General features: G+C 51.0%; 3 protein-coding genes across 15 annotated transcripts in view; 1 reads left to right on the forward strand and 2 right to left on the reverse strand.

Moving 5' to 3' along the window:
* Positions 1-4,265: 4,265 nt before the first annotated feature.
* Positions 4,266-9,858, reverse strand: MYD88 (MYD88 innate immune signal transduction adaptor). 5 transcript variants are annotated; one of them, XM_009239203.4, is made up of 5 exons: positions 8,267-9,852; positions 7,289-7,423; positions 6,737-6,898; positions 6,439-6,530; positions 4,266-6,155 (listed from the first exon to the last, which is right to left on the reverse strand). In XM_009239203.4, exons 1-5 carry the CDS (start codon positions 8,631-8,633, stop codon positions 6,135-6,137), a joined length of 777 nt encoding a protein of 258 aa, XP_009237478.2. In that variant the 5' UTR covers positions 8,634-9,852; the 3' UTR covers positions 4,266-6,134. The 5 variants fall into 5 exon arrangements, with proteins under 5 accessions (XP_009237478.2, XP_002813976.2, XP_054408297.1 ...); XM_002813930.4 differs by having other exon boundaries at positions 6,718-6,898; positions 8,267-9,829; XM_054552322.2 differs by having other exon boundaries at positions 6,694-6,898; positions 8,267-8,743.
* Positions 9,859-10,076: 218 nt separating this feature from the next.
* ACAA1 (acetyl-CoA acyltransferase 1) lies at positions 10,077-24,470 on the forward strand. The gene is made up of 12 exons (XM_002813933.3): positions 10,077-10,416; positions 10,596-10,689; positions 13,202-13,259; positions 15,204-15,283; positions 15,570-15,612; positions 17,819-17,917; positions 19,340-19,420; positions 20,507-20,697; positions 20,863-21,042; positions 21,323-21,378; positions 21,494-21,639; positions 24,063-24,470. The coding sequence occupies exons 1-12, from the start codon at positions 10,246-10,248 to the stop codon at positions 24,136-24,138; spliced, it is 1,275 nt and encodes a 424-aa protein (XP_002813979.1). The 5' UTR covers positions 10,077-10,245; the 3' UTR covers positions 24,139-24,470.
* DLEC1 (DLEC1 cilia and flagella associated protein) overlaps positions 24,444-26,000 on the reverse strand; it is a 76,192-nt gene continuing 74,635 nt past the window's right edge. For 4 of the 9 annotated variants that reach the window (XM_054552317.2, XM_054552315.2, XM_054552316.2 and 1 more), the window contains 3 exons: positions 25,200-25,555; positions 24,990-25,113; positions 24,444-24,896 (listed from right to left, as the gene is read on the reverse strand). In XM_054552317.2, coding sequence (XP_054408292.2) covers positions 24,891-24,896; positions 24,990-25,113; positions 25,200-25,555 — 486 coding nt within the window. In that variant the 3' untranslated portion in view covers positions 24,444-24,890. The remainder of the gene's footprint in view (positions 24,897-24,989; positions 25,114-25,199; positions 25,556-26,000) is intronic. The other 5 variants (XM_054552319.2, XM_024244233.3, XM_054552318.2 and 2 more) reach the window with 2 other exon arrangements.

Below are 26,000 nucleotides of genomic sequence, written 5' to 3' on the forward strand. Positions count from 1 at the left end.
TGAAGAATGTTTTAACTGGATGTAGAATTTTGAGTTGACAGGTTTTTTTTTCAGTCTTTGAAAAATGTTGGGCCAATGTCTTCTGACCTCTGTGGCTTCCAATGAAAGAAATCTACTGCCATTCAAAAATTTGTTCATTATTGGTAAGGCATCATTTCTCTCTGGCCGCTTGCAATATTTGTTTCTTTGTCTTTAATTCTCAGAGGTTAGACTATGATGTACCTTGGTGTGGATTTCTTGGGGTTTATAATGGTTGGGGTTTGCTCACCTTATTAACTCTGTAGGTTTATGGGTTTTTTGTTTTTTTTTTTGCCATATTGGGCAAATTTTCGGCCATATTTATTTGTATACCTTTTTAGCTCCAACTTACTTTTCCTCTCCTTTTGGGACTCTGATGACATGCAAGTTAGACTTTTTTTATTGTCCCACAAATTCCTGAGACTTAATTTTTTTCCAGTCTACTTTCTCTCTTTCGTTCAGATTGGGTGGTTCCTATTGATTTGTCTTCAAGTTCACTGATTCTTTGCTATCAACATCTTACAACAGAACCCATCCAGTAAGTTTTTTCTTTTTTTTTTTTCAGTGCTAACGTTTCAATTTAATTGTTTATATCTTCTATTTCTTTTCTGAGACTTAAAAAAAATTGTTTCAAGCATGTTTACAATTACTTATTGAAGCATTTTTATACTGGCTGCTTTAAAGTTCTTGTCAGAAAATTTTGACATCTGTGTCATTTTGGTGTTAGCATCTGTTGATTGTCTTTTCTTGCTCAAGTTGAGATTTTCCTAGTTCTTGGTATGATGACTGATTCTCAACCTTGGACATTTTGGATGCTATGTAATGAGGCTGGATCTCATTTGGATCTTCTGTTTTAGTTAGCCTTCTTTGACATCAAAACAATGCTGTCTGGTGGAGGTAGAAGTGCAGGTTACTCTATTGACATCCCAGGGTAGAGGTGAGGGAGAACAAGGGAGAGAGTGCCTAGTTACTGCTGGGTCAGGATGAGAGTTCAGGCTGCCTACTAAGTCTCCCCTGATACCACCTTGGCTGGGAGGGAGAAGGATGCCTTGTTACTACTCCCAATCTGGCCTCCACTGACATGATAGAGGACATTACTGCTGGGCAGTGGTGAAAGTCTTGACTCTCTACTAGACCCCCTCTGACACCCAAGAAGGTGGGAGTGGAAGTTTAGATTCCCCATTTGGCCTTTGCTGGCAGGGTGTAGGTAATACTACAATTTTTTCTATGGTATAGCTGGAGTGGTTATTGTCTACAAACTTTCTTTCTTGAAAGACTGTCCCTTTCTGGTCGTTTGGCTAGTAAGAGCAGGTTTTCCTTTTTTTTTTTTTTTTTTCCTTTACCTGTACTCATTAGTTTATAGGTTTCTGCCTTCTCCATACTCAGTCTGAGATCCATTAGGCATAGGCAAAAAGAAAACCCTAGGCCAGTGCCATGTCATTCCATAGGTCCTGAGGTCCCTAACCATTCTATCTTCTCTCCACCTTTCAGAGTCTCCTTATATTTGTGTTTTATATAATGTCCAGGGTGTTTTGCCTGTATTTAGCAGAGTGAATAAGGAGAAGTGTTTTTACTCTATATTGTCTCAGAACCAGACATCCCCAAGGGCATTTAAAACATTTATTCTGTATCATCTGGCAGATAGCAGCCAGTGGGGACAATGTTCCCCTAAATTGATGGTGAGGTCCCTCATCTTCCGCCCTTACCAGCCCAGTGTTCTGCTGTGTGAATTTTTTTTTTTTTTTTTTTTGAGACAGAGTCTTGCTCTATTAGTGCAATGGCATGATCTCAGCTCGCTGAAACCTCAGCCTCCCGGGTTCAAGCGATTCTCCTGCCTCAGCCACTCAAGTAGCTGGGATTACAGGAATGTGCCACCATGCCTGGCTAATTTTTGTATTTTTTGTAGAGACAGGGTTTCACCATGTGTGCCAGGCTGGTCTTGAACTCCTAACCTCAAATGATCCACCCGCCTCAGCCTCCCAAAGTGCTGGGATTACAGGCATGAGCCACTGTGCCCAGCCTGTCTTATTTCACTTAGCATAATATCATCAAAGTTATTTGATGTTGCAGCATATGTCAGAATGTCTTTCATTTTTAAGGCTAAGTAATATTCTTTTGTACATATATATCACATTTCATTTACCCATTCATCTGTTGATAGATGTTGGCTTGGTTATACCTTTTGTCTATTGTGAATAATGCTGCTACAAACATGGGTATACAAACATGTCTTCAAGACCCTGCTTTCAATTCTTTGGGGTATATACTCCCAAGTGGAATGGCTGGATCATATGGTAATTCTGTTTGTAATTTTTTGAGGAATTACTATACTGTTTACTATAGCAGCTATACCATTTTATATTCTCATCAAAAGTGAACAAAGGTTCCAATTTCTCCACATCTTCACCAATGCTTGTTTTATATATATATATATATATTATAGTAGCCATCCTAATGGGTATGAAGTGGTGTCTGTCTCATGGTGGTTCTGATTTGCTTTCCCTAATTAGTGATATTGAGCATATTTTTATGTGCTTATTGGCCATTTGTATTTTTTTTCTTTTTGTTTGTTTCTTTTTTTTCTTAGACAGGGTCTCGCTCTGTTGCCCAAGCTAGAGTGCAGTGGCACAATCTTGGCTTGCGGCAACCTTTGTCTCCTGGGCGATCTTCCCACCTCAGCTTCCCGAGTGGCTGGGACTACAGGTGCATGCCACTACGCCTGGCTAATTTTTGTATTTTTTGTAGAGACAGGGTTTTGCCATGTAGTCCAGGCTGGTCTCCAACTCCTGGGCTCAAGAAATCCACCCGCCTCAGCCTCCCAAAGTGCTGAGATTACAAATGTGAGCCACTACACCTGTCCCTCATTTGTATATCTTCTTTGGAGAAACTTCTGCCCAAGTCTTTTGCCCATGTTTGAGTTAGGTTGCTTGTTTCTTTTGTTGTTGAGTTCTAAGAGTTTTTTTTATATATTCCAGATATTAACCCCTTATCAGATATATGACCCAATATTGTCTTTTTACAATTGGTCTGTTTGAACCAGCATCCAACAAAGTCATACTATATCAGTACATTTGATCGTTATGACCCAAGTCTTATCTAATCTAGAGGAAATCCCTCTCCCCAATTCTCTCCCTGGTCATTGACTTGTGGCGGAATCCATGTCCATCGTCATGCAGAATCGTAGTTTTGAATTTCAGCTATGCTGCTGGCCTCCAAAGTTTCCTGCTTTGCCTTTGATAATTTCAGCAGTAAATTTTCCTTATTGAAAAAGAGAAGTTTCTCTTTTAAATGCTCATAGAGGACTAAAACTGAAAACGAGAAGAGGAAGCTTTATCTACATTTGGGAACACAGCTAATGGGAAGGAAGGCACTGGAGACAGGCAGGTGTGAGGAGTGTGAGGGTCAGATAGGAGTGGGGAGACCACATTTGGGTCAACAGCCTGGCCTAAGAGAAGAGAGGCTTTTCCCAAGAGGGGACCAGCCCAGGACTATCTTCCCAGCCATGGGCAGCACATGGCAAATCCTGGGGGCACCGCCAGGGCCACACTGTGGCTCTGCTCCCCAGGGGATGCTGGAGAGAAAAGTTCGGCCTCAGGGGTTCTCTGAGTACACAGGGCCTTCCCAGGAGTCCCTGAGGGCACAGGGGCAAGGCTGGGGAGGCTACAGCATCCAGGTGGCTCAGGAGCCAGGACGTGGCAGCAGATAGACCACTGAGACAAAAGCTACTGTCACTGACAATGTCTGAGCACTCTAAAATGTCACTCGAGTTCTCTCTGGAATTATGATATGTGAGTTTTTTTCTTTATCTTTTCCAAATTTTCTTAAACAGTGAAAAAGCAATATTTTCTTTAAAAATAGATCAATACCTTTAGGATTAACATAGACGTGCCCAAAGAAGATTATTAGGAGTAACAATGCAGTGCTCAGTGGCTGGAGTTGGGGGGGTCCTCCAGACTCTCTTTGGAGCATAGATCAGCCCCTATTCAAAGACTGGGCCAGGACCCAGGAGCATCGCACAACTCAGAAAAGATTGAACATGGCCAGAGGAGGGTGGTCTCCTGAGTGTCTGTAGCTGAGGTCAGTATTCCTGGTTCTGCCTGCAGCCCTGCTGAGGACTGAACCTATGAGGAGGGGGCCCAGCTTTCAGGAAGCCCGTGCCAAATCCAGGCTGGGATCCCACCCAGTGGACCAGCTTCTCTTACCCACATTACTGCTTCCAAACCTCTTCCACTCAACACACACAAAAGTTTCCAAGGTAGAATATTCTTTATTATTATAAACTCAGGATGCAAGATATATTCCAAGATACAGGAAGAATGGCAAATATCAGCTTTTCTCAGATATCTTTGAAATTATTTTAATGCATACAAAACACGTAGAAGATGCTTCTCGAGATTGCTTTAAAATGCCCAATATTAAAGGGGGACAGGTGCATGGCAGCTAAACGCCTCAACAAGATCATGCAGAGAGGGGCCTCCATTCCCTCCCAAGATCCTAAGAAAAGGCACCTTGCTCCAGCATGGCTGAAAGTAGAGCAAAGAGATGCATTTTCTATTGGATTTAGGGTCCTAGGGTCTGCCCTGGGGCACAGACACCTAAGACCATGGCACCTTCTCCCCAAAGGAGAGCTTGAGGGTAAAATTGCTCTGGTAAGGAGAGAGGGAGAGAACAGCTGTGTCTGTAGTTCATTGTTGTGTGAATTTAAGCAGCTCTCCTCCTCTCTCTGTGCTTCATTAGAGGTATAAATACTGGTACATTGGGTCCTTTCCAGAGTTTGGTTTCAATGAGTAGGGACACAAGAGAAAAGGAATAGAAGAGTGCCCAATTTTTGTTCAGGGACATGGTTAGGCTCCCTCAGTGATGGGACTTTCCCACCTAGCTGTTCCTGGGAGCTATACCTAGAAAAACGTGTGTATGCAGGTGCCTGTGTGTGTGTGAGAGTACACATCTGTACATATATGTGTGTGTCTGTGTGTGAGTTTGTATATGCCCATGTGCCCACAAGCTTTGGGGCAGGAGGCTTTTATATGGTCGCTGTTTGTAAACAAATAACTTTGTAAGGCAATCAAGGTACAAAGTTGGTGGGAAAGCTCTCTGCGGGTGTCCCAGGGAGGAAGGCTCGCTGCTCACATCATTACAGTGACTCATCCCCAGAACTCATACTTGATGAATATGCCAGAGGCCAGGATCCCTTCTCATGCCAGGTAGAGCTGAGAGCATGACCACAGGCATCCTGACAGGCGGAAATGAAAAGCAGCCCAAGCTGCTCAGGCGAGTCTCTTGGGGACTTGTCACTGCTGAAGGTTGGGCAGAAGCTGGGAGGTGTGAAAGATGCAGATGAGAGGTGGACCCATTAGGAAATAAGGCTCAAGGTGGGATCTCCTTGGGCTGGGCCAAACTGCTTCCCCACCTGCCCTGTGGGGAAGGAGGAAGTGGAATGGGAGGTGTGCAGAGAGGCACTGAAGCATCAGTAGGCATCACTGTGGAAGAAGCTGCCCCAGCAGTGTCGTGGTCACAGCAGTGGCCAGCATGTAGTCCAGCAACAGCCAGCTCTCCCGCAGCCAAGACTGGTCTCCCCAGGAGACCCAGAGCTATGCTTCACCATTTCCTACAGGAATTCAAACACAGCTACTCTCTGTTCTCCCCATCCTACTCCTCAAGTGAGGAAACTGAGGCTGAAGATGTATGAATGGCTCAGAGCAGAGCTGGCTCTGCTGGTCCTTCTCCTAGTCCCAGCTGGTCCTGTTCTATACTGTCCTGGCTGATAATCCAGCAAGTGGACATGCCACTCACAGCCACTAGTTCCATGCAGGACATGAAATGTGATGTCCAGCTGCTGCAGACGTGTCTGTGAAGTTGGCATCTCCAGGAATTGAGAGGTAAGTAGAGCACAGATTCCTCCTACAACCAAAGGAGGAGGCAGGGCAGAAGTACATGGACAGGCAGACAGATACACACACACCCAGGGCCTCAGAACAGTCTTCAGGGCAGGGACAAGGCCTTGGCGAGGCGAGTCCAGAACCAAGATTTGGTGCAGGGGTTGGTGTAGTCGCAGACAGTGATGAACCTCAGGATGCTGGGGAACTCTTTCTTCATTGCCTTGTACTTGATGGGGATCAGTCGCTTCTGATGGGCACCTGCAAGCCAAGGGGTGCCATGCTGGCATCAGGCCCTCGCCCCATGGTGGGACAAGCCCAGTCTTCAACCCCAGGGTTAACAACAGCCATCCCCCATCTAAGCACCCCTGGCACACATTCATTCACACGAAAAGGCACACACATGCACACATGCTCAGGTGTGCAGAGATCTTCAGCAGTTCTTTGGTACTGCATCCACAGCCCTTGGGGAGGAAAGGCTGACAATCCAGAAGCCCCACCTACACATTCCCTCATTCTCTTGCCAGAGCAGGGTTGAGCTTACCTGGAGAGAGGCTGAGTGCAAATTTGGTCTGGAAGTCACATTCCTTGCTCTGCAGGTAATCATCAGAGACAACCACCACCATCCGGCGGCACCTAGGGGAGAGTGGGCAGGCTGCAGGTCCTGTGGCAACTTAGTTCAGCATATTCCCTGGGAATAGCTTCAGGAAGGGCCACTGTGCCCAGGCTGGGCAGTGCACAGCTAGGAGGAGATGCTCAGTATCTGGACCCCAGGGCAGGGCTTCATGCATCCACGCACCCACCCCGTGGCCTTCTAGCCAACCTCTTTTCGATGAGCTCACTAGCAATGGACCAGACACAGGTGCCAGGCAGGACATCGCGGTCAGACACACACAACTTCAGTCGATAGTTTGTCTGTTCCAGTTGCCGGATCATCTCCTGCACAAACTGGATGTCGCTGGGGCAATAGCAGATGAAGGCATCAAAACGCTCAGGCATATGCCCTGGGTGCAGAGCACAAGGGTGGTGGTCAGAGCTCCATGGGAAGGCTTGGGAGGGGTCCAGCCAAGAGTCCCCTGCCTAGGCAACCATGGGGCCTGCACCCTTCCCAAGATGATACTCCTCAGAGAAAGTGCCCTTTCCAGGAGAGGAAAGATGAGTACCTCAGGGGCTAAGCTCTAGATTAACCATGAGACAGACATTGTTTCATGAGCATCTCACAGCAATCCAGAGGTAGGACTATTATCTCCATTTCTTAAGTGAGGAAACTGAGGCTCAGAAAGATTAAGTGACTTGCCCAAGGTCTCACAGCCCATCTGCTTCCAACACCCATGCTCTTTAACGCCACAATGTCCTATTCCACCTGTCCCATGGGAACAATATTGGACCCTTACCCAGCGGGTCGTCAAGTGTGGTGATGCCCGCCAGCTCTGCTGTCCGTGGGACACTGCTGTCTACAGCGGCCACCTGTAAAGGCTTCTCAGCCTCCTCCTGCTGCTGCTTCAAGATATACTTTTGGCAATCCTCCTCTGTGGGGAAGAGACAGGGTAAAGCAGACTCCCTGGGAGTGCCTACCTCTTTACCCACAGTCAGGATCCAGCCGCCGTCCCACCTCCTCTGGCTGGGTTGTTCTAGAGGGCTTCCCCAGTTCACTGGTGCCACGAGAAGCTCAACAGCTCTGAGAAGTTGAGCTCCCACGGGCTCTAACTGACCCAAAGGGATGTCAGTGGTGTTCTGGCTTTCTGGAAGGCCGTCAAAGTCAGATTTGTATCTCTGTCCCTTCCTAGGGATCCTAAGAATGGTACCAAAGTAGGTCTGCTTCTTCTGGGATCCAGGGCAGATGTGAGCAAGGGGCTGGGCATGCCAGAAAGGCTCAGGAGACCCACTGGTTATGGTGCAGTGAGGGCAGTGATTCCAACTCAGCAAGGTGTGCCTGTCTGTGGTGGCTGTACCCAACGCCTATGCATGTATGTTATGTAAGTGCCAGTGAGTAGAAAGAAGGGCTGCATTTCCCCAGGACTTGAGGTTTCTAAGACAGTCCACCGTCAGTCGCCCCACCTGTCCTGTTGCTCTACTTGAAACAGCCCAGATGCCCCCACGGAAGCCTGATTCTGACTCCTGGCCCTACCTGAAAGCCTGTGCCTAAGCTGCTTCCTTCCCATCTCCGCCTATCCGGACCTTTCTCCAGTCCTTCTTAGTAACCGGGACCGGTTATTAAGAAGGAAGGGGACCCGCATGGTTCTCCCTCTGCAGGCTTCTTCGGGCCCCCGAGGCAGGAAATGGGGTCTCTCCATGGTAGACAGGATGCTGAGGCCGCGGAAAGTCAGCCTCCTCACCCCCCAGGTACGAGGCCAGGAAGGGGACGTCCTCACCAATGCTGGGTCCCAGCTCCAGCAGCACGTCGTCGCGGCCTAGCTTGGTAAGCAGCTCAAGCAATCGGCCTACCGAGGCGCCAGGGCGTCCCTGCCAGGCGTCCAGCAGCCTGCCAGTGGGGTCGGCGTGTGTCTCCAGTTGCCGGATCTCCAAGTACTCAAAGTCCATCTCCTCCGCCAGCGCGGTCCAGTCGGCCGCCACCTGTGTCCGCACGTTCAAGAACAGAGACAGGCGGCGCCGCACTCGCATGTTGAGAGCAGCCAGGGGAAGGGAGGATGTGGAGGAGACCGGGGCCGCAGACCCCGCGCCGGGACCTCCTGCAGCCATGGCGGGCTGTCCTGGAGCCTCAGCGCGGTCGGGTCGCATTGTCTGCCAGCGCTTCCTCTTTCTCCTACGGCACCCGCCCCGCCCCGCCGGCTTTCGCTTTCCGAGAAGCGCCGCCCTGCCCTATAATCTGGAGCCCGGCGAAAAAGTGCGGAGGCGGGGGCGCCCACCTCTACCCTTGAGGTCTCGAGGCGGGTGATGTGCGGGCGTGAGAAGTAGGAATCTGCCTTTTGAGATCTGGAGAGGTCCACGGCACCGCCCTCGAGGGTCTGGTGATGGTGGTAGTAGGTTGGCGGCGGAGTGAGGACGACCCTCCTTCGGGGGTTGTAGGAAACGGGCCTTGCTTTTTGGGATCTGGTGGAGCCACAATTCTTCCACGGGGGAATCTGAGGGGTTCATACGGTCCTGCCCTCGAGGATGGCGAGGAGGGGACAAGTGGGAAGGCACCAGCTCTGCCCTCCACTGTCTCTGGGGAACACGCAATCCTGCCGGTAGGGGTACGGGAAGACCCCTGCTGTGCTCCCCGAGGTGGGAGTGGGAAACGGACAGCTGCCTTCTGGAGCCTGAGGCATGCCCTCGAAATGATTGGGGACGTCATGACACTAGGTTGGGGACCACAAGGCACCCTGTCCTTTGGTGTCTGTGGGAAGCCCAGCATTACTCTCCAGGGTCTCAGGTAAAGACATGGCCCTGCTATTGGGAGTCAAGGGGGCACGTGGCCTTGCTCTTTAGGTTTAGGGACACAGTCCTGACCTGGGGAGCCCTGGTTCATTCATTTACTCATTCAACAAGTACTTATTGATCACCTACTAAGTGTCAAGCGTGTCGCAGGCTCCCCGGATACATGGTACCTCTCTGCCTTGGTGGAGACCCCAGCCTAGCACGGGAAATGGGCACTAATAAAATCATTCCAATTGGGTGTAAAACTGGTAAAAGTGTGAAATGTTCATTCTCCAGTTAGAGCTTGTCACACCCCGCATCTCTGTAAAATCTGTTCTCCCGGCCAGCCCGGAAGCCCAAATTCCCTGTCTTCTCGAAAGAATGGGAAAGCCCAACCAGGTCGGAGCAGGACTCGGGCGTCTCGGAAGTATTTAGGTCCCCCAGCTCGGGTACTGGGACCGGAGGGATAGCAGAGCCGACTAGGAAGTGGGTAGGGGAATTAGAGCCTCGGCTTCCATCTCCAGCCCCCAAGAAGTAAGCGGTCCTGGCCGCCCACCCTTCCGTTTGGCTGCGGGCAGGAGACAGGGATTCGGGTGTCAGGTCTCGGGTTTGGCTACAAAAGGTGGAAAGACTTCCGGTCTGCATTTCTGGGCGGGGATTCGTAAAGATACACCTTCTGGTTGGCTGCGGTAGGCTAAGGTAGGTGGGGCATTGGGTGGAAAGCTCGGCTGGGCGGTGCCTGTGGGCCCTCCTATAGAGGGCTCGGTAGGCGGTGGCGGGGAGGGGCGGGTTCCCAGGCCGACTCACCTTGTGGTTGGCTGCGGCTGGAGGTGGGCGGGACTTTTGGAGGGTCGCTCGCGTGTGTTCGCAGGACTGTGGGCGGAGTTGAGGCCTTGGAGGCTGAGATGTGGTTCTGCGCGTGCGCGGACGGCTGTCTGTTAACTCCGCGGTCAGTTCCCGGACTGGCGGCTGGTCTGTAGGGTTGACCTACGCAATGCAGAGGCTGCAGGTAGTGCTGGGCCACCTGAGGGGTCCGGCCGATTCCGGCTGGATGCCGCAGGCCGCGCCTTGCCTGAGCGGTGCCCCGCAGGCCTCGGCCGCGGACGTGGTGGTGGTGCACGGGCGGCGCACGGCCATCTGCCGGGCGGGCCGCGGCGGCTTCAAGGTGAGGCTCGAGGGTCTGGGCGCAGAGTGTGGGAAGACGCCGGCGCGGGCTGGGGTCCGGTTCGTATGTTTGGTTACCATGGACGCCGGAGGCAGCTCCGCACCCAGCTGTGGTCGCTTTGTCTCCCTGGGGTGGGCATGGGGGAGTGGGGGTCACTGCGGTTGCTCTTTCTGCTGCAGGACACCACCCCCGACGAGCTTCTCTCGGCAGTCATGACCGCGGTTCTCAAGGACGTGAATCTGAGGCCGGAACAGCTGGGGGACATCTGTGTCGGTGAGCGAACCACTCAGGCCCTGCGCTGGATCCTCCCCGTTCTTCCGTTCGTCCAGAGCTCTCCTCACCTCCCCACCCCGAGTTTTCACTGGGGGAACCTCCATAGCCTTGACCTTTGAAGGGGTCCTGCCCCTCCACACCTGTGGGTATTTCTCGTCAGATGGGCGGAGAGACTGAGAAAAGAAATAAGACACAGGGACAAAGTATAGAGTGGGCCCAGGGGACCGGCACCGGTATCCGAGTTCCGTCAGTATTTATTGATTACTATTTTCACTGTCTCGACAAGGGGAGTGCGGCAGTGTGGGGGAAAGGAAGAGAGATCAGACTGTTACTGTGTCTGTGTAGAAAAGGAAGACATAAGAAACTCCATTTTGATCTGTACTCAGAAAAATTCTTCTGCCTTGAGATGCTGTTAATCTGTAGCCTTAACCCCAACCCTGTGCTCACAGAAACATGTGCTGTATTGAATCAAGGTTTAAGGGATTTAGGGCTGTGCAGGATGTGCCTTGTTAACCATTTGTTTGCAGGCAGTATGCTTGGTAAAAGTCATTGCCATTCTTCATTCTCGATTAATCAGGTACACACTGCACTGCGGAAGGCCTCAGGGACTTCTGCCCAGGAAAGCCTGGGTATTGTCCAGGTTTCCCCCCACTGAGATTGTCTGAGATATGGCCTCGTGGGAAGGGAAAGACCTTACAGTCCCCCAGCCCGACACCCGTAAAGGGTCTGTGCTGAGGAGTATTAGTAAAAGAGGAAGGCCTCTTTGCAGTTGAGATAAGAGGAAAGCATCTGTCTCCTGCTTCTCCCTGGGAATGGAATCTCTCAGTGTAAAACCCAACCATACATTCTATTTACTGAGATAGGAGAAAACCGCCTTGTGGCTGGAGGTGAGACATGCTGGCGGCAATACTGCTCTTTACTGCACTGAGATGTTTGTGTAAAGTCAAACATAAATCTGGCCTATGTGCACATCCAGGCACAGCACCTTTCCTTAAACTTATTTATGACACTGAGTCCTTTGCTCACATGTTTTCCTGCTGACCCCCTCCCCACCATTACATTATAGTCCTGCCACATCCCTCTTGCCAAGATAGTAGAGATAGTGATCAATAAACACTGAGGGAACTCAGAGACCAGTGCCGGTGCAGGTCCTCAATTGCTGAGCACCAGTCCCCTGGGCCCACTTTTCTTCCTCTGTACTTTGTCTCTGTGTCTTATTTCTTTTCTCAGTTTCTCGTCTCCACCTTGCGAGAAATACCCACAGGTGTGGAGGGGCAGGCCCTCTTCAGGCAAAACGGGGTGAACAGGGTGATGGTGGGGAGAAGGTCAGCAGGAAAACGTGAGTAAAGGAATCTGCATCATAAATAAGTTCAAGGGAAGGTACTGTGCTGGGATGTGCATGTAGGCTAGATTTTTGTTTCTCTTTACCCAAACATCTCAGTGTAGCAAAGAGTAACAGAGCAGTATTGCTGCCAGCATATTTTGCCTCCAGCCACAGGGCGGTTTTCTCCTATCTCAGTAAATAGAACCAATAGTCAGCTTTACACCGAGACATTCCATTCCCAGGGATGTGCGGGAAATGGAGGCCTTCCTCTTTTACTAATCCTCCTCAGCACAGACCCTTTACAGGTGTCGGGCTGGGGGACAGTAAGGTCTTTCCCTTCCCACGAGGCCATATCTCAGGCTGTCTCAGTGGGGGGAAACCTTGGACAATACCCAGGCTTTCTTGGGCAGAGGTCCCTGCGGCTTTCCGCAGTGCATCGTGTCCCTGGTTAATAGAGAATGGAGAATGACGATGACTTTTACCAAGCATACTGTCTGCAAACATATTGTTAACGAGGGACATCCTGCACAGCCCTAAATCCCTTAAACCTTGATTCAATACAGCACATGTTTTTGTGAGCACAGGGTTGGGGCTAAAGTTACAGTTTAACAGCATCTCAAAGCAGAAACAATTTTTCTTTGTACAGATCAACATGGAGTTTCTTATGTCTTCCTTTTCTACATACACACGGTAACAATCTGATCTTTCTTTTCCCCACAACCTTCGGTCCAGCCCTCTATTCCACCCCTCACCTTGAAATATAGCAACATGACATGGCAAGAGTCTTATCCAGCGGATGCCACCCCAGGTCGACAATCACTGTTCCACCTCTCTGGGGTGACAGCAGGGTTCAGAGGAGGATACCTGGGGAGATGTGCATTTTCAGAAACTCCCATTTCACTTTTAAGGGCAGACAACCTGCCCATCTGTGCTGATTTGGAAAAGCTGGGTGCATGGGCAAGTGAGCATGGGACCCTCAGGGACAGGAGCTGGTGGATGACCAGGACAAGCTGTTGTATGGCTGGCTCTCCCTGCCCCAAACCCTGATGTTCCAGAGCTGCAAGTGAGCCTGCCAAGAGCTAGTGTCCCGAAGAAAGATCTGGAATGCCTCATCTCTGGTTTTCACAGCTATACCTTAGTGCCCAGAACACCACCACCTGGCACTGAATGAAAGTTTGTTGTCCACAGGAAATGTGCTGCAGCCTGGGGCCGGGGCAATCATGGCCCGAATCGCCCAGTTTCTGAGGTAAACTTTTCTAGTTCTAGCCATGGGTTGGCCATTTTGAAGCTTTACTGGGCCCAGGCCCCAGGAAACTCAGTGTGCAGGTTGGGGAGGATAAGGTTGGACACCAGAATGAGGCAACCAGAGTCCTTGGCTCCCTGCTCTTGTGGACTCAACCTCTCCCCTACTTTGAAGTGCTGAGCCAGGATACACAAAACCTTTGGGACTGGAGCAGAAGTTCTCTGTAGCTTGATTTTTAGCCAAAGCCAGGTTGTCATTTGCCTTTTGTAAGTGTGGACTCTGTCCTCATTTGTCAGGTGAGTAACCAAGTAAGAATGCTGCAAAGTGGCTTCCAGCCTTTTTACTAGTTGAGCTGAGAATTCCAGTCATATCCCACTAGCAGAGACTTTGGGATAGGGCAGAACCATGGGGAAGGAGGACCCTCAGGAGGAGACCTGGTCAACTTTCCTTTAAGCGCCTGCAGGGGAAAGAGTGCTTAAGTTATTTTCATGTGTAGATTTAAGAACTGCTTGGCTTTGTACTTCTAGATGCATGGAGAATAATAAATAGGAACATTAGCTAGTGAAGGAACAGGAAAACAAAAACCCTCTAGGAACTGGGAGAGGTTTAGACTGCCCAGCCTGTAGTTCAAGGCCCCCTACAATCTGGCTCCAGACTTACCTTCCAGCCTCATCTGCTAGCTGCTTACTCACCTTGACTTTTCTTCGTTTAGCCGGCTGTGGGCCTACTGACTTCCCTGATATGGTCATTCTGTCTCCTTGAAGTGCTAGCCCTACCTCCTCTTTCTGCCCTAGACAGAAAGACAAACCCTGCCCAAACACAGTCTCACCATTTTGGCATGACTTATCTAGGCTCTCAGGCTGAAAATGAGAGCCCCTTCCTCTCCAGCAGTAGCCATGTACTTCCTTGTGATGTGGTTTGCCCTCTTGCCCTATTATTTCAGTCTCTGCTAGTTGATTCATTTTCTGTGTGTTGGCTGGGCATCCTCTAGGGCACAGTCTTATAAGCATCTCAGCATCCCTCAGGTGATGCCTTGTGGTAAGTAGGTATTTAGTGAACATTTGGTGGATTGAGTGGAGGAATGGTAACTACCTACTAGGGAGTTAAGGGACCCTGGAGGGGTCAAACAGGCTGCACAGGAGGCTATCCACCTGAAAGAGTCTCTGTAGAGCCTGGCCTGGGCACTAGTTCAGAGATTCCCAACTCTGGCTGCACACCAGAATCACCAGGATGCTTCCACTCCCTCAGATTCTGAGTTTGTGGGTCTGAGGAGGTCTGGAAATTTCCCTAGGGCTTTGTACTGTTGGCCAAGGCAGGTTACATCAGGAGGGGAAGCCCTACTAGCTTCCAGGGCTAAGACCAGTATGAGAGTCTTGGGGAACCTACCAGAGCAATGGATGTTAGAACATATGATGCCCATCAGAGTGCTTCGTCTAGGTGGGATCAGGCTTTCAAGAGTCCATGGGAACATGCAGGTTAGCTATATGATTACTGGTAAGGCTGAGCGGTCCCTGGCCTCAGACTTTAGGCATTTCTTTTGCTCTGGTGCTCTGTCCCAGCGGCAGTTCCTTTTCTCTGTTCTTTGGGGGAAACAGAGATACACAGTTTTCATTTCTGAATCTTCAAAGGGAGAGAGACAAGGATCCCTGTGGCCCAAACAGGCTTCCCTTGCCTTTGGGCTGTGCTTGGTCTTTGAAGATTCTCATAGGAATAGAAGGGAATGTGCTTGTGGGGCCCTGGGGAGCAAGTGCCTGCAGAGATGGGGTCTGCTCAGTAGCTGCTCACCCCCATTCCATGGATCTGGCCTGGCATAGGGGCAGAGCTGCTGGGTTTGTTCCCCTGCCCTTTACATCCCCTGAGGGGGACAGTTAGAAGCATAGGACTGCTTTCCATGAGAGCCTGGCATGGAATTGGGGGCTGATTCTACTCTCTCACCTTCTGTTTCAGTGACATCCCGGAGACTGTGCCTTTGTCCACTGTCAATAGACAGTGTTCGTCGGGGCTACAGGCAGTGGCCAGCATAGCAGGTAAGTTATGACTGGGTGGGTGCCTTGGTCCTGGACCTGTGGGTTTGGGTCAGCAAAGTCGTTGTATGCCGGGCAAGCAATAACGATTTCTGAGAGGACTCTAACCACAGAAAGAGTGCAGGAGCGCCCCCTACCACTGCCCAAAGCCTTTTCTGAACACTCCTGGGTCTTCCATTTCTGAGGCTGGGGCTGAGTCCCATCTAGAGACCAGGTGGGGAAGAGGCTCCACTGCTTCCAGAACAGGTGGACTCTGGCAAAGGATGTTTATGAAATGCTTTTGTTGCAGGTGGCATCAGAAATGGGTCTTATGACATTGGCATGGCCTGTGGGTAAGAATTTTTTTCTGCCGGAGCTTATTAACCAACTTGTGACAATAAAACTAATTTTCATCTGAGTTCTCAGAGGCCATGATTTCAGGATTCCCCCCATCCCCTTTAGGCAGCTGGCTGGGAGTGGGTTCTCACAAATGCAGGTTAAGAGTGGCTACCAACTCTGGCTGCTCAGGAATCACTCACACCTCTCAGCACTAGCAGGGGAGGGGAATTGGCCTCTAAGAGCTTACTTTCTTGGAAATGTTTCAGGCTGGAAAAGGTGGGAAAGCATTTTGAGAAAATCCAGCATTTGGGTTTCCTTTGGGGGCCCTTGTTGATTCATGATGCTGCTGAGAGAGAAGTTGCAGTTTGGGTTCCCTAAAGCCAGGGACAGCTGCCTACTGTATAACTAGTTTGTTCATTTTACTAGGCTATCTGTCCCTTTGTCTCCCCACCTTGGTACCAGAGTGGAAACTTCCAGCTGCCTATGGGCTATGAGGGACATAATTAGATCTGTGATGGTTTGGTCACTGTCACCTCCACCTAGACGGTGGCTCCATCATTGGCTGCAGCAAATGGAGCTACAGAAGTTGTATTTGGCAGTGCCTCCAGGGAAGGTCAGGGCACAGGTGCCCAGGCTTGGGTGGGCATCTGGTGCTAGGAGGGCAGGGGAGTAAGGTCTTTGGCAGGCTGGGGGAGGTGAGCAGCCCCAGGGTTCTGACATGCCCCCCGCTGCCTTTCACATCCTCTTTAGAGTATCTCTTGAGAGGACGCATTGCTGGCCCCTGTCCAGGGCTGTGGCAGCTGGCACTGAGTTGTACTGACCTATGTCTACAGTTGTAAATAAAGCCAAAGACCACTCTGCAAGAACTTTGGCTGGGCAAAGGCCACTGCCGTTTGATTTCTCTCATGCTCTTTTATCTTACTGGGTGAGAGGTGGTGTGGATAACTTGAGAAGGGCTGGAGCTTTTATGAGTTTCTTAGAGAGTATCTGATTCCCAAGCAGGTTAAGGACGATGGTACTAGGATATTAAGATCTGGGCCAGGCCTGACACCCACATCATAGGCTGACTGTTCTCCATAGGCTTTGATCAGCAAGTATTTAGCACAGGGCACTCTAGTTGGAAGTGGGCTCTGAGGCCAGACTACCTAAACGTGGATCCAGGCTGGGTCACCACAGACAAGTTATACGGTCTCTCTAGACCTCAGTCTCCTGATCTATAAAATGGGGATACCTAGCTCAGCTCTGTTGAAGTTGAGAAGAATAAATGGAGTAATAGCAACAGTTTACACTATGGAGTATTTGTCTGTCATGTGACTGACACTGAAGCACTCTAATGTCTCAAAAAAATTCAGAATAGTGCTGGGCACATGAAAAGCACTCAGTCAAGGTTATCTGTTATCATCCCTTGAGGCGTTAGGGTCCCCCATGGCCTCAAAGCCCTTTTTTGACCACACTACACTGCCGTCTCCTTCCTCTCAGCTCGTAGCACTTCCTTGTCTATGCAGGTCTGATCGCCCTTTGAGCTCAGCTTTGTGGTTACTTTTATTTTTATTTTATTTATTTATTTTTTTGAGACGGAGTCTCACTCTGTCGCCCAGGCTGGAGTGCAGTGCTGCGATCTCGGCTCACTGCGAGTTCCACCTCCCGGGTTCACGCCATTCTCCTGCGTCAGCCTCCTGCCCTGGCGCCTGCCACCATGCCCAGCTAATATTTTGTATTTTTAGTAGAGGCGGGGTTTCACCATGTTAGCCTCGTGATCTGCCTGTCTTGGCCTCCCAAAGTGCTGGGATTACAGGCGTGAGCCACCACAGCCGGCCTGTGGTTACTTTCAAATTGTCTCTTCTCCCTTCTGAATTTGTGGGCCCTGAGGGCAGGCCCTGGCTTGTGGATGTGTTTCCTCCTCTGTGGCTGACAGCAGAAGGCTTTTCTCTGGAATTGCCAGTTGACTGATTTAGCAGTGTATAGGGAAGCATAGCCCTGCCCCCAGGAGTGTTTATTGTACAGTGCTGTGTCCTGGGGTGGGGATCAAAATAGAGACAGGGCTCAGTACTCGTGACTGGGCCTTGCTGGGCCAAGTGCCCTGCCTGTGGCTCCCAGAGGCCCACTGGTCTTCCTAGGGCTCCCTGGCTATTTCCTAGCACTTGCCAAGTGTTCAGCTATCTCTGTAGGAGTCCTGCTAGGGCCCAGTTCACCTTACCTTCTCCTCTTCCTCCTCCCCAGGGTGGAGTCCATGTCCCTGGCTGACAGAGGGAACCCTGGAAATATTACTTCGCGCTTGATGGAGAAGGAGAAGGCCAGAGATTGCCTGATTCCTATGGGGTGAGTGCTCCCATAGCTCTGTGTGCTTGTGCCCTCTCTGCCTGGAGCAGGGGGTCAAGGAACGTTATCATCTCTGTGGCTGGCAGTGCCAAGCCTTGGCCTCCTTCCTTTGGGCATGGTCTGCTCCGCAGGGACTTTGGGGATGAGACTTGGTGTTGCCCTTGATTTCCATTTCCTGAAGCCCCCAGGTCCTCTCTGTGCCCCTGAGTTTCCAAACATCGCCCACCTTGTCACTCCCACACTGAGGTGCTCAGTCATAGGAAGGACAATGGTAGCTCCATTCCAAAGCCTTGGGGGCCTAGAAAGTTGAGAAGGCAGTGGGAAGCTTGTGATGACTGAACATGCTGGTGAGGGGAATTGGGCCCTGTCAGGTGCAACAAGAAAAGTATGTGGCATTTGGTCGGGCACGGTGGCTCACGCCTGTAATCCCAGCACTTTGGGAGGCCAAGGTGGGCGGATCATGAGGTCAGGAGATCGAGACCATCCTGGCTAACACAGTGAAACCCTGTGTCTACTGAAAATACAAAAAATTAGTCGGGCACGGTGGTGGGCGCCTGTAGTTCCAGCTACTTGGGAGGCTGAGGCAGGAAAATGGCATGAACCCGGGAGGCAGAGGTTGCAGTGAGCTGAGATCGTGCCACTGCACTCCAGCCTGGGTGACAGAGCGAGACTCTGTCTCAAAAAAAGAAAAAAAGAAAAGTATGTGGCGTTTGTATGGAACACTTTAGCTTCTCTGAGCCTCTGGGCCATCCCCAGGGTCTGTGGGCCAGGAGTCCTGGATCCACTAGACATATGAGGAGACTGAGGCTTGGAGAGGGGCAGTGCCATGGCTTCTTTCACATACTGTATCTCCAAGGGAAGCCTATAAAGCCAGAAACCCAGGCTGGAAGGCCTAGCTGTGGCTCTAGGTTCTCAGGATAAGCATAGACCCCAGCCAAGGTGACCAGGAAGCTTAGGTTTGGCCTTTCCAGAGGAGATTTGGGAGTCTTTATCTCCCTACATTGCAGCAGTCTTCCTTGAGGCATAGGAGAAGCTGGCCAGGAGTAGCCAGCTAGTGCCCCGACCCAGGCCCTCCCCGGTCCTTTTCTCCCGTGCACTGAGGCAGCTCACCCAGGGAACAAACTCTTTTCTGCAACTGCCCCCATGCAGGCTGCCCTCTTTTGGAGAAAGTCTCTTTGGTATATGAGCTTCTCAGGATCTGGCCAGCATTGCTGACTTCCCTGTCTGTGCCTTTATATCCACCTTCAGGGCAGGCTGTACCATATCCTGAGTCATCACTACTGTCTGTGACATGGACTGGCCCTTACATCCTCTCCTGCCTACAGCCTTGGGAACCCAAAGCTCCAAGCACAGCTCTACAGCCTGGTCCCTTCCTCTAGGCTGTCAGACCAATGCCCACACTATCTGCTGTTTGTGTTCTAGGATAACCTCTGAGAATGTGGCTGAGCGGTTTGGCATTTCACGGGAGAAGCAGGATACCTTTGCCCTGGCTTCCCAGCAGAAGTGAGTGCTGCTTGGGGAGGAATGTTTAAAGGGCTGGAGAGTGAGGTTTTGAGTCTGTCTAAGTGGTCTGAAGTGGCACCGTTTTGTGGTTACCGCTGGGCAGTGAGTGCTTTCCAGGCCTTGTGCCACCCAGGTTGGGGGTGGGAAGTAGGAAGTGTCAGGGCCACTGTGAGTTGGTAGTACTTCCAGGTTCTATTACTGTCTGTTCACCCTGACTTTGCCCTAGCTAGGCCTCAGTTTCCCCATCTGTTATTTTCTGGCTGTGGTTTGGGGACTGGACATTGTAGCCTGGAGTGTGGGGCCAGCAATGTTAGGGACCCTGGCATCCTAGCTTCTGGACCATGCTGGGTCTGTGGCAGCATCCTGAGGCAGGAACTGAGGATGATATCAGAGAAACCCCAGGGGCTCAGGCAGGCTAAGATTGGCAAGTCCCAGCTGTCCAGAGAGAGGACAGCAAAAGCAGGGAGTGGTATCTGGGCCAGGTGGGCTTCCCTGAGGCAGTGATTCTTAGCCACTTTGGGTCACATAACCATTTGAAAATGTGTTAGAAGCCTTAGATTCCTTCCACTGGAATGTCCCTGGGCACTTATATGCTGCACATATTTGCAAGGGTCACCCTTAAATACCTTGTGCTTTAAAACTGCTTAAATACAAAAATACATGAGTAGTTTAGTATATGTCACTTTAAATAGGTGGAAACTGGGGAATAGATGACATCGAACTGTTGAGTTTGAGCAGAAAAGTTGGCAGAACCCAGCACAAATATTTCTGGGGTTCCATCCTCAGTTTAGCAGAGAGAATCAAGCAGGCTTAATCCCTCTTGGGCAAAGGGCTCTAAGTGGAGGCACCACCTCCAAACACCCTTCCCCACTTTGAGGTTGGGATTGGCCACGATCTGGAGGTCTGGGGCTGATGGTGAAGAAGGCCCTTTAAGGCCTTAGCCATGCCCTCAGAGCTCCCCCAAAGTAGAGCTTGTCCCTGAGTTTAGCAGCCTGAGCTTGTGTCTACCCAAATGGATAGGGGTTGGGGGCAGGGAGGAAGGGAACCCCAAGGGAGCCTGAAGCTGGCTGTCCATGGTGCTGGCAGGGCAGCAAGAGCCCAGAGCAAGGGCTGTTTCCAAGCTGAGATTGTGCCTGTGACCACCACGGTCCATGATGACAAGGGCACCAAGAGGAGCATCACTGTGACCCAGGATGAGGGTATCCGCCCCAGCACCACCATAGAGGGCCTGGCCAAACTGAAGCCTGCCTTCAAGAAGGATGGTTCTACCACAGCTGGTGAGACTGGTCCGGGGTGGGGGTGTGAGAAAGGCCATGGCCATGCGGGGTGCTGTACTCTGGGAACCTGGAATAGACCAGGCCCCTCTGCAAAGTAGAAGTGGGAGGGCTGGGATCTCCTCAGCCCCACCCCGATGCCTTCTTACCCCAACAGTTTGCCCCTAGGAAACTCTAGCCAGGTGAGTGATGGTGCAGCTGCCATCCTGCTGGCCCGGAGATCCAAGGCAGAAGAGTTGGGCCTTCCCATCCTTGGGGTCCTGAGGTCTTATGCAGTGGTTGGGGTCCCACCTGACATCATGGGCATTGGACCTGCCTACGCCATCCCCGTAGCTTTGCAAAAAGCAGGTAAGGTGGCTCCTTCACATCGTATCTGGGTCCCACCTGGATCCTGCAGCTGCCTTGCATGCTGTTGCCAGGGGCATGAGGGTGGTCCTGTGGGTGCTGCAGAGTGGAGGTGGGACAGGCTAGTGTCCCATACTTCAAGCCTTTCCTGACCCCACAGCTGGGATTGGCTCACCCTTCTGGAAGAGACACACACCAGGCAGCCTGTAGGCCCATGGATGGGGTGGGCCCCAGGGGAGGCAGAGGGCCAGTGTGTCAGCTCAGGTCTTTACCTTGTCTGCAGGGCTGACAGTGAGTGACGTGGACATCTTCGAGATCAATGAGGCCTTTGCAAGCCAGGTGAGCCCTTGTTTCTCAATGTTGCCTTGGCCCTGGACAGCCGAGGTGGAGTGAGCGGGCAGATGGTGCAGGGGAGGGGTAAGAGGGCTATAGCTGATGATCTGCCTCCTTCCAGGCTGCCTACTGTGTGGAGAAGCTACGACTCCCCCCTGAGAAGGTGAACCCTCTGGGGGGTGCAGTGGCCTTAGGGCACCCACTGGGCTGCACTGGGGCACGACAGGTCATCACGCTGCTCAATGAGCTGAAGCGCCGTGGGAAGAGGTAAGGCTTTGCTCCTGGCGGTGGGGTCATGGGGGGATACCCAAGTTAGGGCATCTGAAGGGCAGGGGATAGAGGTAGGTGGGCTTTGGATCTTAGTCTCGACAGACACAGTCCTGAGCACCATAATCCCAGATGTTGAAATCCCAAAAGATCAAAGTCCCTAAGGTCTTGGCTGGTCCAGAGGTAGTGAGTTATCTTGATTGTTCAGTTACAGATCAAACTCCATGTTCTACTCTTTACCCCCTTCTTACTTCTACACTTGACTAGTCAAGGAGAAAAATTCTTACTGTCTAAAATCCCAAAAATCACAATCTCAAAAGATTAAAATCCCGAATGTTGAAATCCTAATGTTGAATTCACGTTATGAATTCTAGGGAAGGGATTAGTGCATTTTCTGCTGTATGCAGGATAGTGCATCATATTAGTTATACCATGTAACTAATATGATGCAACCATTACTTTGTTACTGTCTTTATTTGAATTAAGTATGGTTTAAGGAGATGTGAATGGGTGCTAAGTTGACAAGGAATGGACTTAATTTTGGGAATACCTAGAAACCTGACAAAGCATTGTTTTGGGTGTGTCTGTGAGGGTGTTTGCAGAGGTTAGAGTGTGCATCTGAGTGGACCAGGTGGGGAAGATCCACCCTCAGTGTTGGCAGGCACCATCTAATTGCCTGGGGCCCTGGAGAGAACAAATACAGAAGGTAAACTGTCTCTCTCAGAGCTGGGACACACTTTTTTTCTGCCTTGGACATCAGAAATTTGATTCCATGAAAGTGCATTATCACATTGACTTTGTAAGCCTTGTGCATGTACATAAAAATGTTGAAACTTCCTCAGTAAAAGAGGTGTGCTGTTTGTGCACCTGCATTTGTGAAAGACAAAATTTCTCAAGATCTTGGTTTGTTGGGTGACTACTTGTGCAGTGGTGACCCATCACAGGTTGGTTGGTTTGTTGAGACAGGGTCTTAATCTGGCGCCCAGGCTGGAGTGGAGTGGCTCCATCTCGGCTCACTGCAACCTCTGCTTCCCTAACTCAAGCAATCCTCCCACCTCAGCCTCCTGAGTAGCTGAGACTATACGTGGGTGCCACCACACCCAGCTAATTTTTTGTATTTTTTGTAGAGACAGGGTTTTGCTACGTTGCCCAGGCTGGTCTCGAACTCCTGGGCTCAAGTGATCCTCCCACCTTAGCTTCCAAAGTGCTGGGATTACAGGTGTGAGCCACAGTGCCTGGCTCCATCACAGTTTTTGATCAATCTCATCAAAAGACGTAGGTTGTCCATCATGGCATTCATATGACTGCAGTTATAAAGCTGGGTGCACATGATTACCAGCAGTTTATACAGTTTGCTTTTAACCTATTTATGAATACAGTTTGTCTGTTTATAATTGTTATACTCCTGTGACTATTGTTAGCATACCTGAGTGTTTATGCTTGCAAAAATTTGTAATTATTTCCTATTTTATTGTGTAAAGTAGCCTGTGAAGTGTTCTGTTGTTTTTGTTTCTCAAATAAATCCCCTTTTAAAAATGTACATTTTTTTTTTTTTGACATGGAGTCTCACTCCGTTGTCCAGGCTGGAGTGCAGTGGTGTGATCTCGGCTCACTGCAACCTCTGCCTTTTGGGTTCAAGCAATTTTCCTGCCTCAGCCTCCTGAGTATCTGGGATTATAGGTGTCTGCCACCACACCCAGCTAATTTTTGTATTTTTAGTGGAGACAGGGTTTCACCATGTTGGCGAGGCTGGTCTTGAACTCCTGACCTCGTGATCCTCCCGCCTCGGCCTCCCAAAGTGTTGGGATTACAGGTTTGAGCCACCGCGCCTGGCCTAAAAATGTAAATATCTTTTAAATCAATCTTTTAAAAAAGTTTTTTTCTAAGATGGGTCTTGCTATATTGCCCAGGCTGGTCTTGAACTCCTAGGCACAAGTGATCCTCTTGCCTCAGCCTGCTGAATAGCTGGGACTACAAATAGATGCCACCATGCCAGGCTTCCAAATTATTTTTTCCAGAATTATATTTTCAGGATTTTGATCTTTTAGGATTGTGATTTTCAGGATTTTAGACTTTAGGGACTTTGTTCTTCCAGGATTTCAACATTTGGGATGATTGTGTTTGGGATTGTGTCTTTTGGGATTATGATCGATCCCTGGGGAGGGGAACATGCACACAGAAACACCCTGAACTGAGGATGTAGGGTCATGATCCCTGTTTTCCTTAAGGGCCAGCCTTGAAAGGTATACTAGCCTGCAGTGGGCATCTGTCACCGTGTGTGTGCCCAAGTGGGTACCGCTTGCCCACAGATCTGGTCTGATGGTTTTGCATCCTACTTGTCCATGAAGTCCTTCTGGCTCAGCCTGGTCTGGAGGTAACTTGGTGGGTGCCTTTGCCCAGCCAATTAAGTTTTGTTTTCACAGGGCATATGGAGTGGTGTCCATGTGCATCGGGACTGGAATGGGAGCCGCTGCCGTCTTTGAATACCCTGGGAACTGAGTGAGGTCCCAGCCTGGAGGTGCTACGCAGACAGTCCTGCTGCTCTAGCAGCAAGGCAGTAACATCACAAAAGCAAAACTACATGGGAAAACTCAGCACTGGTGGTGGTGGCAGTGGACAGATCAAGGCACTTCAACTCATTTGGAAAATGTGAACACTGGTGACATGGTATAGGAGTGGGTGGGGTGTTGAGCCACCCATCGGACCCTCTTTAGCTGTGCAAGACAAAAGCAGCCTGGGTCACCCAGGCCACAAGGCCATGGTTAATTCTTAAGGCAAGGTGAATCCATGGATGAGAAGTGCAATGGGCATAGTAAAAGTGCATGAATTTATCTTAGTGGCCGTGGTTTTTTCCCAAGACTAATTTCGCCATACTGGTCTTCGCTACACAATGAGTAGTGATCTCAATGCGGTGGTCTCTACTGTGGTGTGGCCTGTCCTTTATGTTAGCTCTGAGGACATATCATGAGGGCCTAGGCTGAGGCCATTGTGGAAGGGGGTTCTTCCATTCCAGGAGCTGCCCAGAGGTCCCCAGGTCCCCAAGTCTGTGTCTTTGTGCTGAAGATCTGCTCCTAATCCCTGGGCAATGTTTTTTCTCCAGCTGGGGCCTGGGGCTGAGGGCTGGGGCGGAGCCTCAGGGCTGGTGAGGCAACATGTATCTCTCATCATAGGAGCCTTGGCCCCGGAGCCGCAGGGTGCAGGACTTCTCACCAAGCACACCTTCCACCACCATCGTGGACTCGTACAGCTCACTACTCCTGTGGGGAGCATGTGGGGGCTGAGGTTAGGAGGCGCCTGGGCAGGGGCTCCAGGCTCTGTGGGCAGTTTGGGGAAGTTGGAAGGGGCTGCACCTGGCAGTGAAGAAAACCTGCAAGGCGATGGAGGTTGGGGGTGCATTGGCGGATCGTGCTTCTAGCAGCCCACTGTTTGGGGAGACCCCGAAGGCCACAGCGGTCTTGGCTGGCTCCTGCTGGCCTGCACCAAAGGGAGGGGAAGACACATGAGTGCAGGCAGCCCCATGTACTCCCACAGGAAGACTTCACCCACCCCCAGGCCTGTACCTCTGGTCTTCCTCAGCACTGCAGGGCAGGGCAACCCTGAGATCATGTGGGATTGGGGGACTGGCTGCTCTGCAGAAATTCCAAGTGGTGCCTGCCCTGGGAGCCAGCATGCAGGGACAGGGCACAGGGGCCCCTTCCTGGGGGTCTTCTCTTGGCACAGCCCTGTAGGGGAAGAGTGGGTAGGTGGGAGGGTAGGACATACCCATCAGCATAGTCCAGTAGCTTCGGCAGCCGCTCAGGTTCATCAGGTAGACCTCTCGGACTCGCTGCTGGCTCACAAAGCAGGTCCCAAAGTCCACCCAGCTGGTGGAGAGCTGCAGCTCAGGCACGGCCACCACAGCCCGCAGGGGCACCACCTGTGGGAGACCAGGCAACCTTGTCCATTCTGGGTGGGCTCTGAGCCAGGGCCTCTGGGACACAGAGAAACCTGCTGACCCCAAGTGCTGATGCTCCTGAAGAAAATGGGAAGCTCCCAGCAGTTGGCAGGGGGCCGGCGCCACCTTCAAAGGCCACAGGCTGCTACTGGGAGTCTGTACAGGGAAAGGGCCAGGGTGATGCCATCCATTCCCCCGCTATCCCTGCCTCCCTAACTAACTCATAAAGCTTCAGTCCCTGCACCCTGGCTGGTTGGACTGCCCTCCTTCACCGCTCCTCCTGTGGTGGCCCCCGAGGCCCAGCCCTCAGCTCCTCTCAGCCGTGGACCATTTGTCTGTGTCCCTTGGCCGCAGGCCCCACCTGTGCCCTCCTCTATCTCCTGGCAGCCCCTGCATCACACTCAGGCACTGCCATGCGCCATCCCAC

This window comes from Pongo abelii, chromosome 2, assembly GCF_028885655.2.
Source record: "Pongo abelii isolate AG06213 chromosome 2, NHGRI_mPonAbe1-v2.0_pri, whole genome shotgun sequence".
In the NCBI taxonomy this organism is placed as follows: Eukaryota; Metazoa; Chordata; class Mammalia; order Primates; family Hominidae; genus Pongo; species Pongo abelii.

Coding starts and splice junctions, on each gene's coding strand:
- MYD88 (XM_054552322.2), bottom strand. CDS start 8,633: ATGCGACCCGACCGCGCTGAGGCTCCAGGACAGCCCGCCATGGCTGCA. Junction 6,899..7,288: donor CACACTTGACGACCCGCTGG/GTAAGGGTCCAA, acceptor CTCTGCACCCAG/GGCATATGCCTGAGCGTTTT. Junction 6,156..6,438: donor TGCACTCAGCCTCTCTCCAG/GTAAGCTCAACC, acceptor CTTGGCTTGCAG/GTGCCCATCAGAAGCGACTG.
- ACAA1 (XM_002813933.3), top strand. CDS start 10,246: ATGCAGAGGCTGCAGGTAGTGCTGGGCCACCTGAGGGGTCCGGCCGAT. Junction 17,918..19,339: donor GATTGCCTGATTCCTATGGG/GTGAGTGCTCCC, acceptor TTTGTGTTCTAG/GATAACCTCTGAGAATGTGG. Junction 21,640..24,062: donor CTGAAGCGCCGTGGGAAGAG/GTAAGGCTTTGC, acceptor TTGTTTTCACAG/GGCATATGGAGTGGTGTCCA.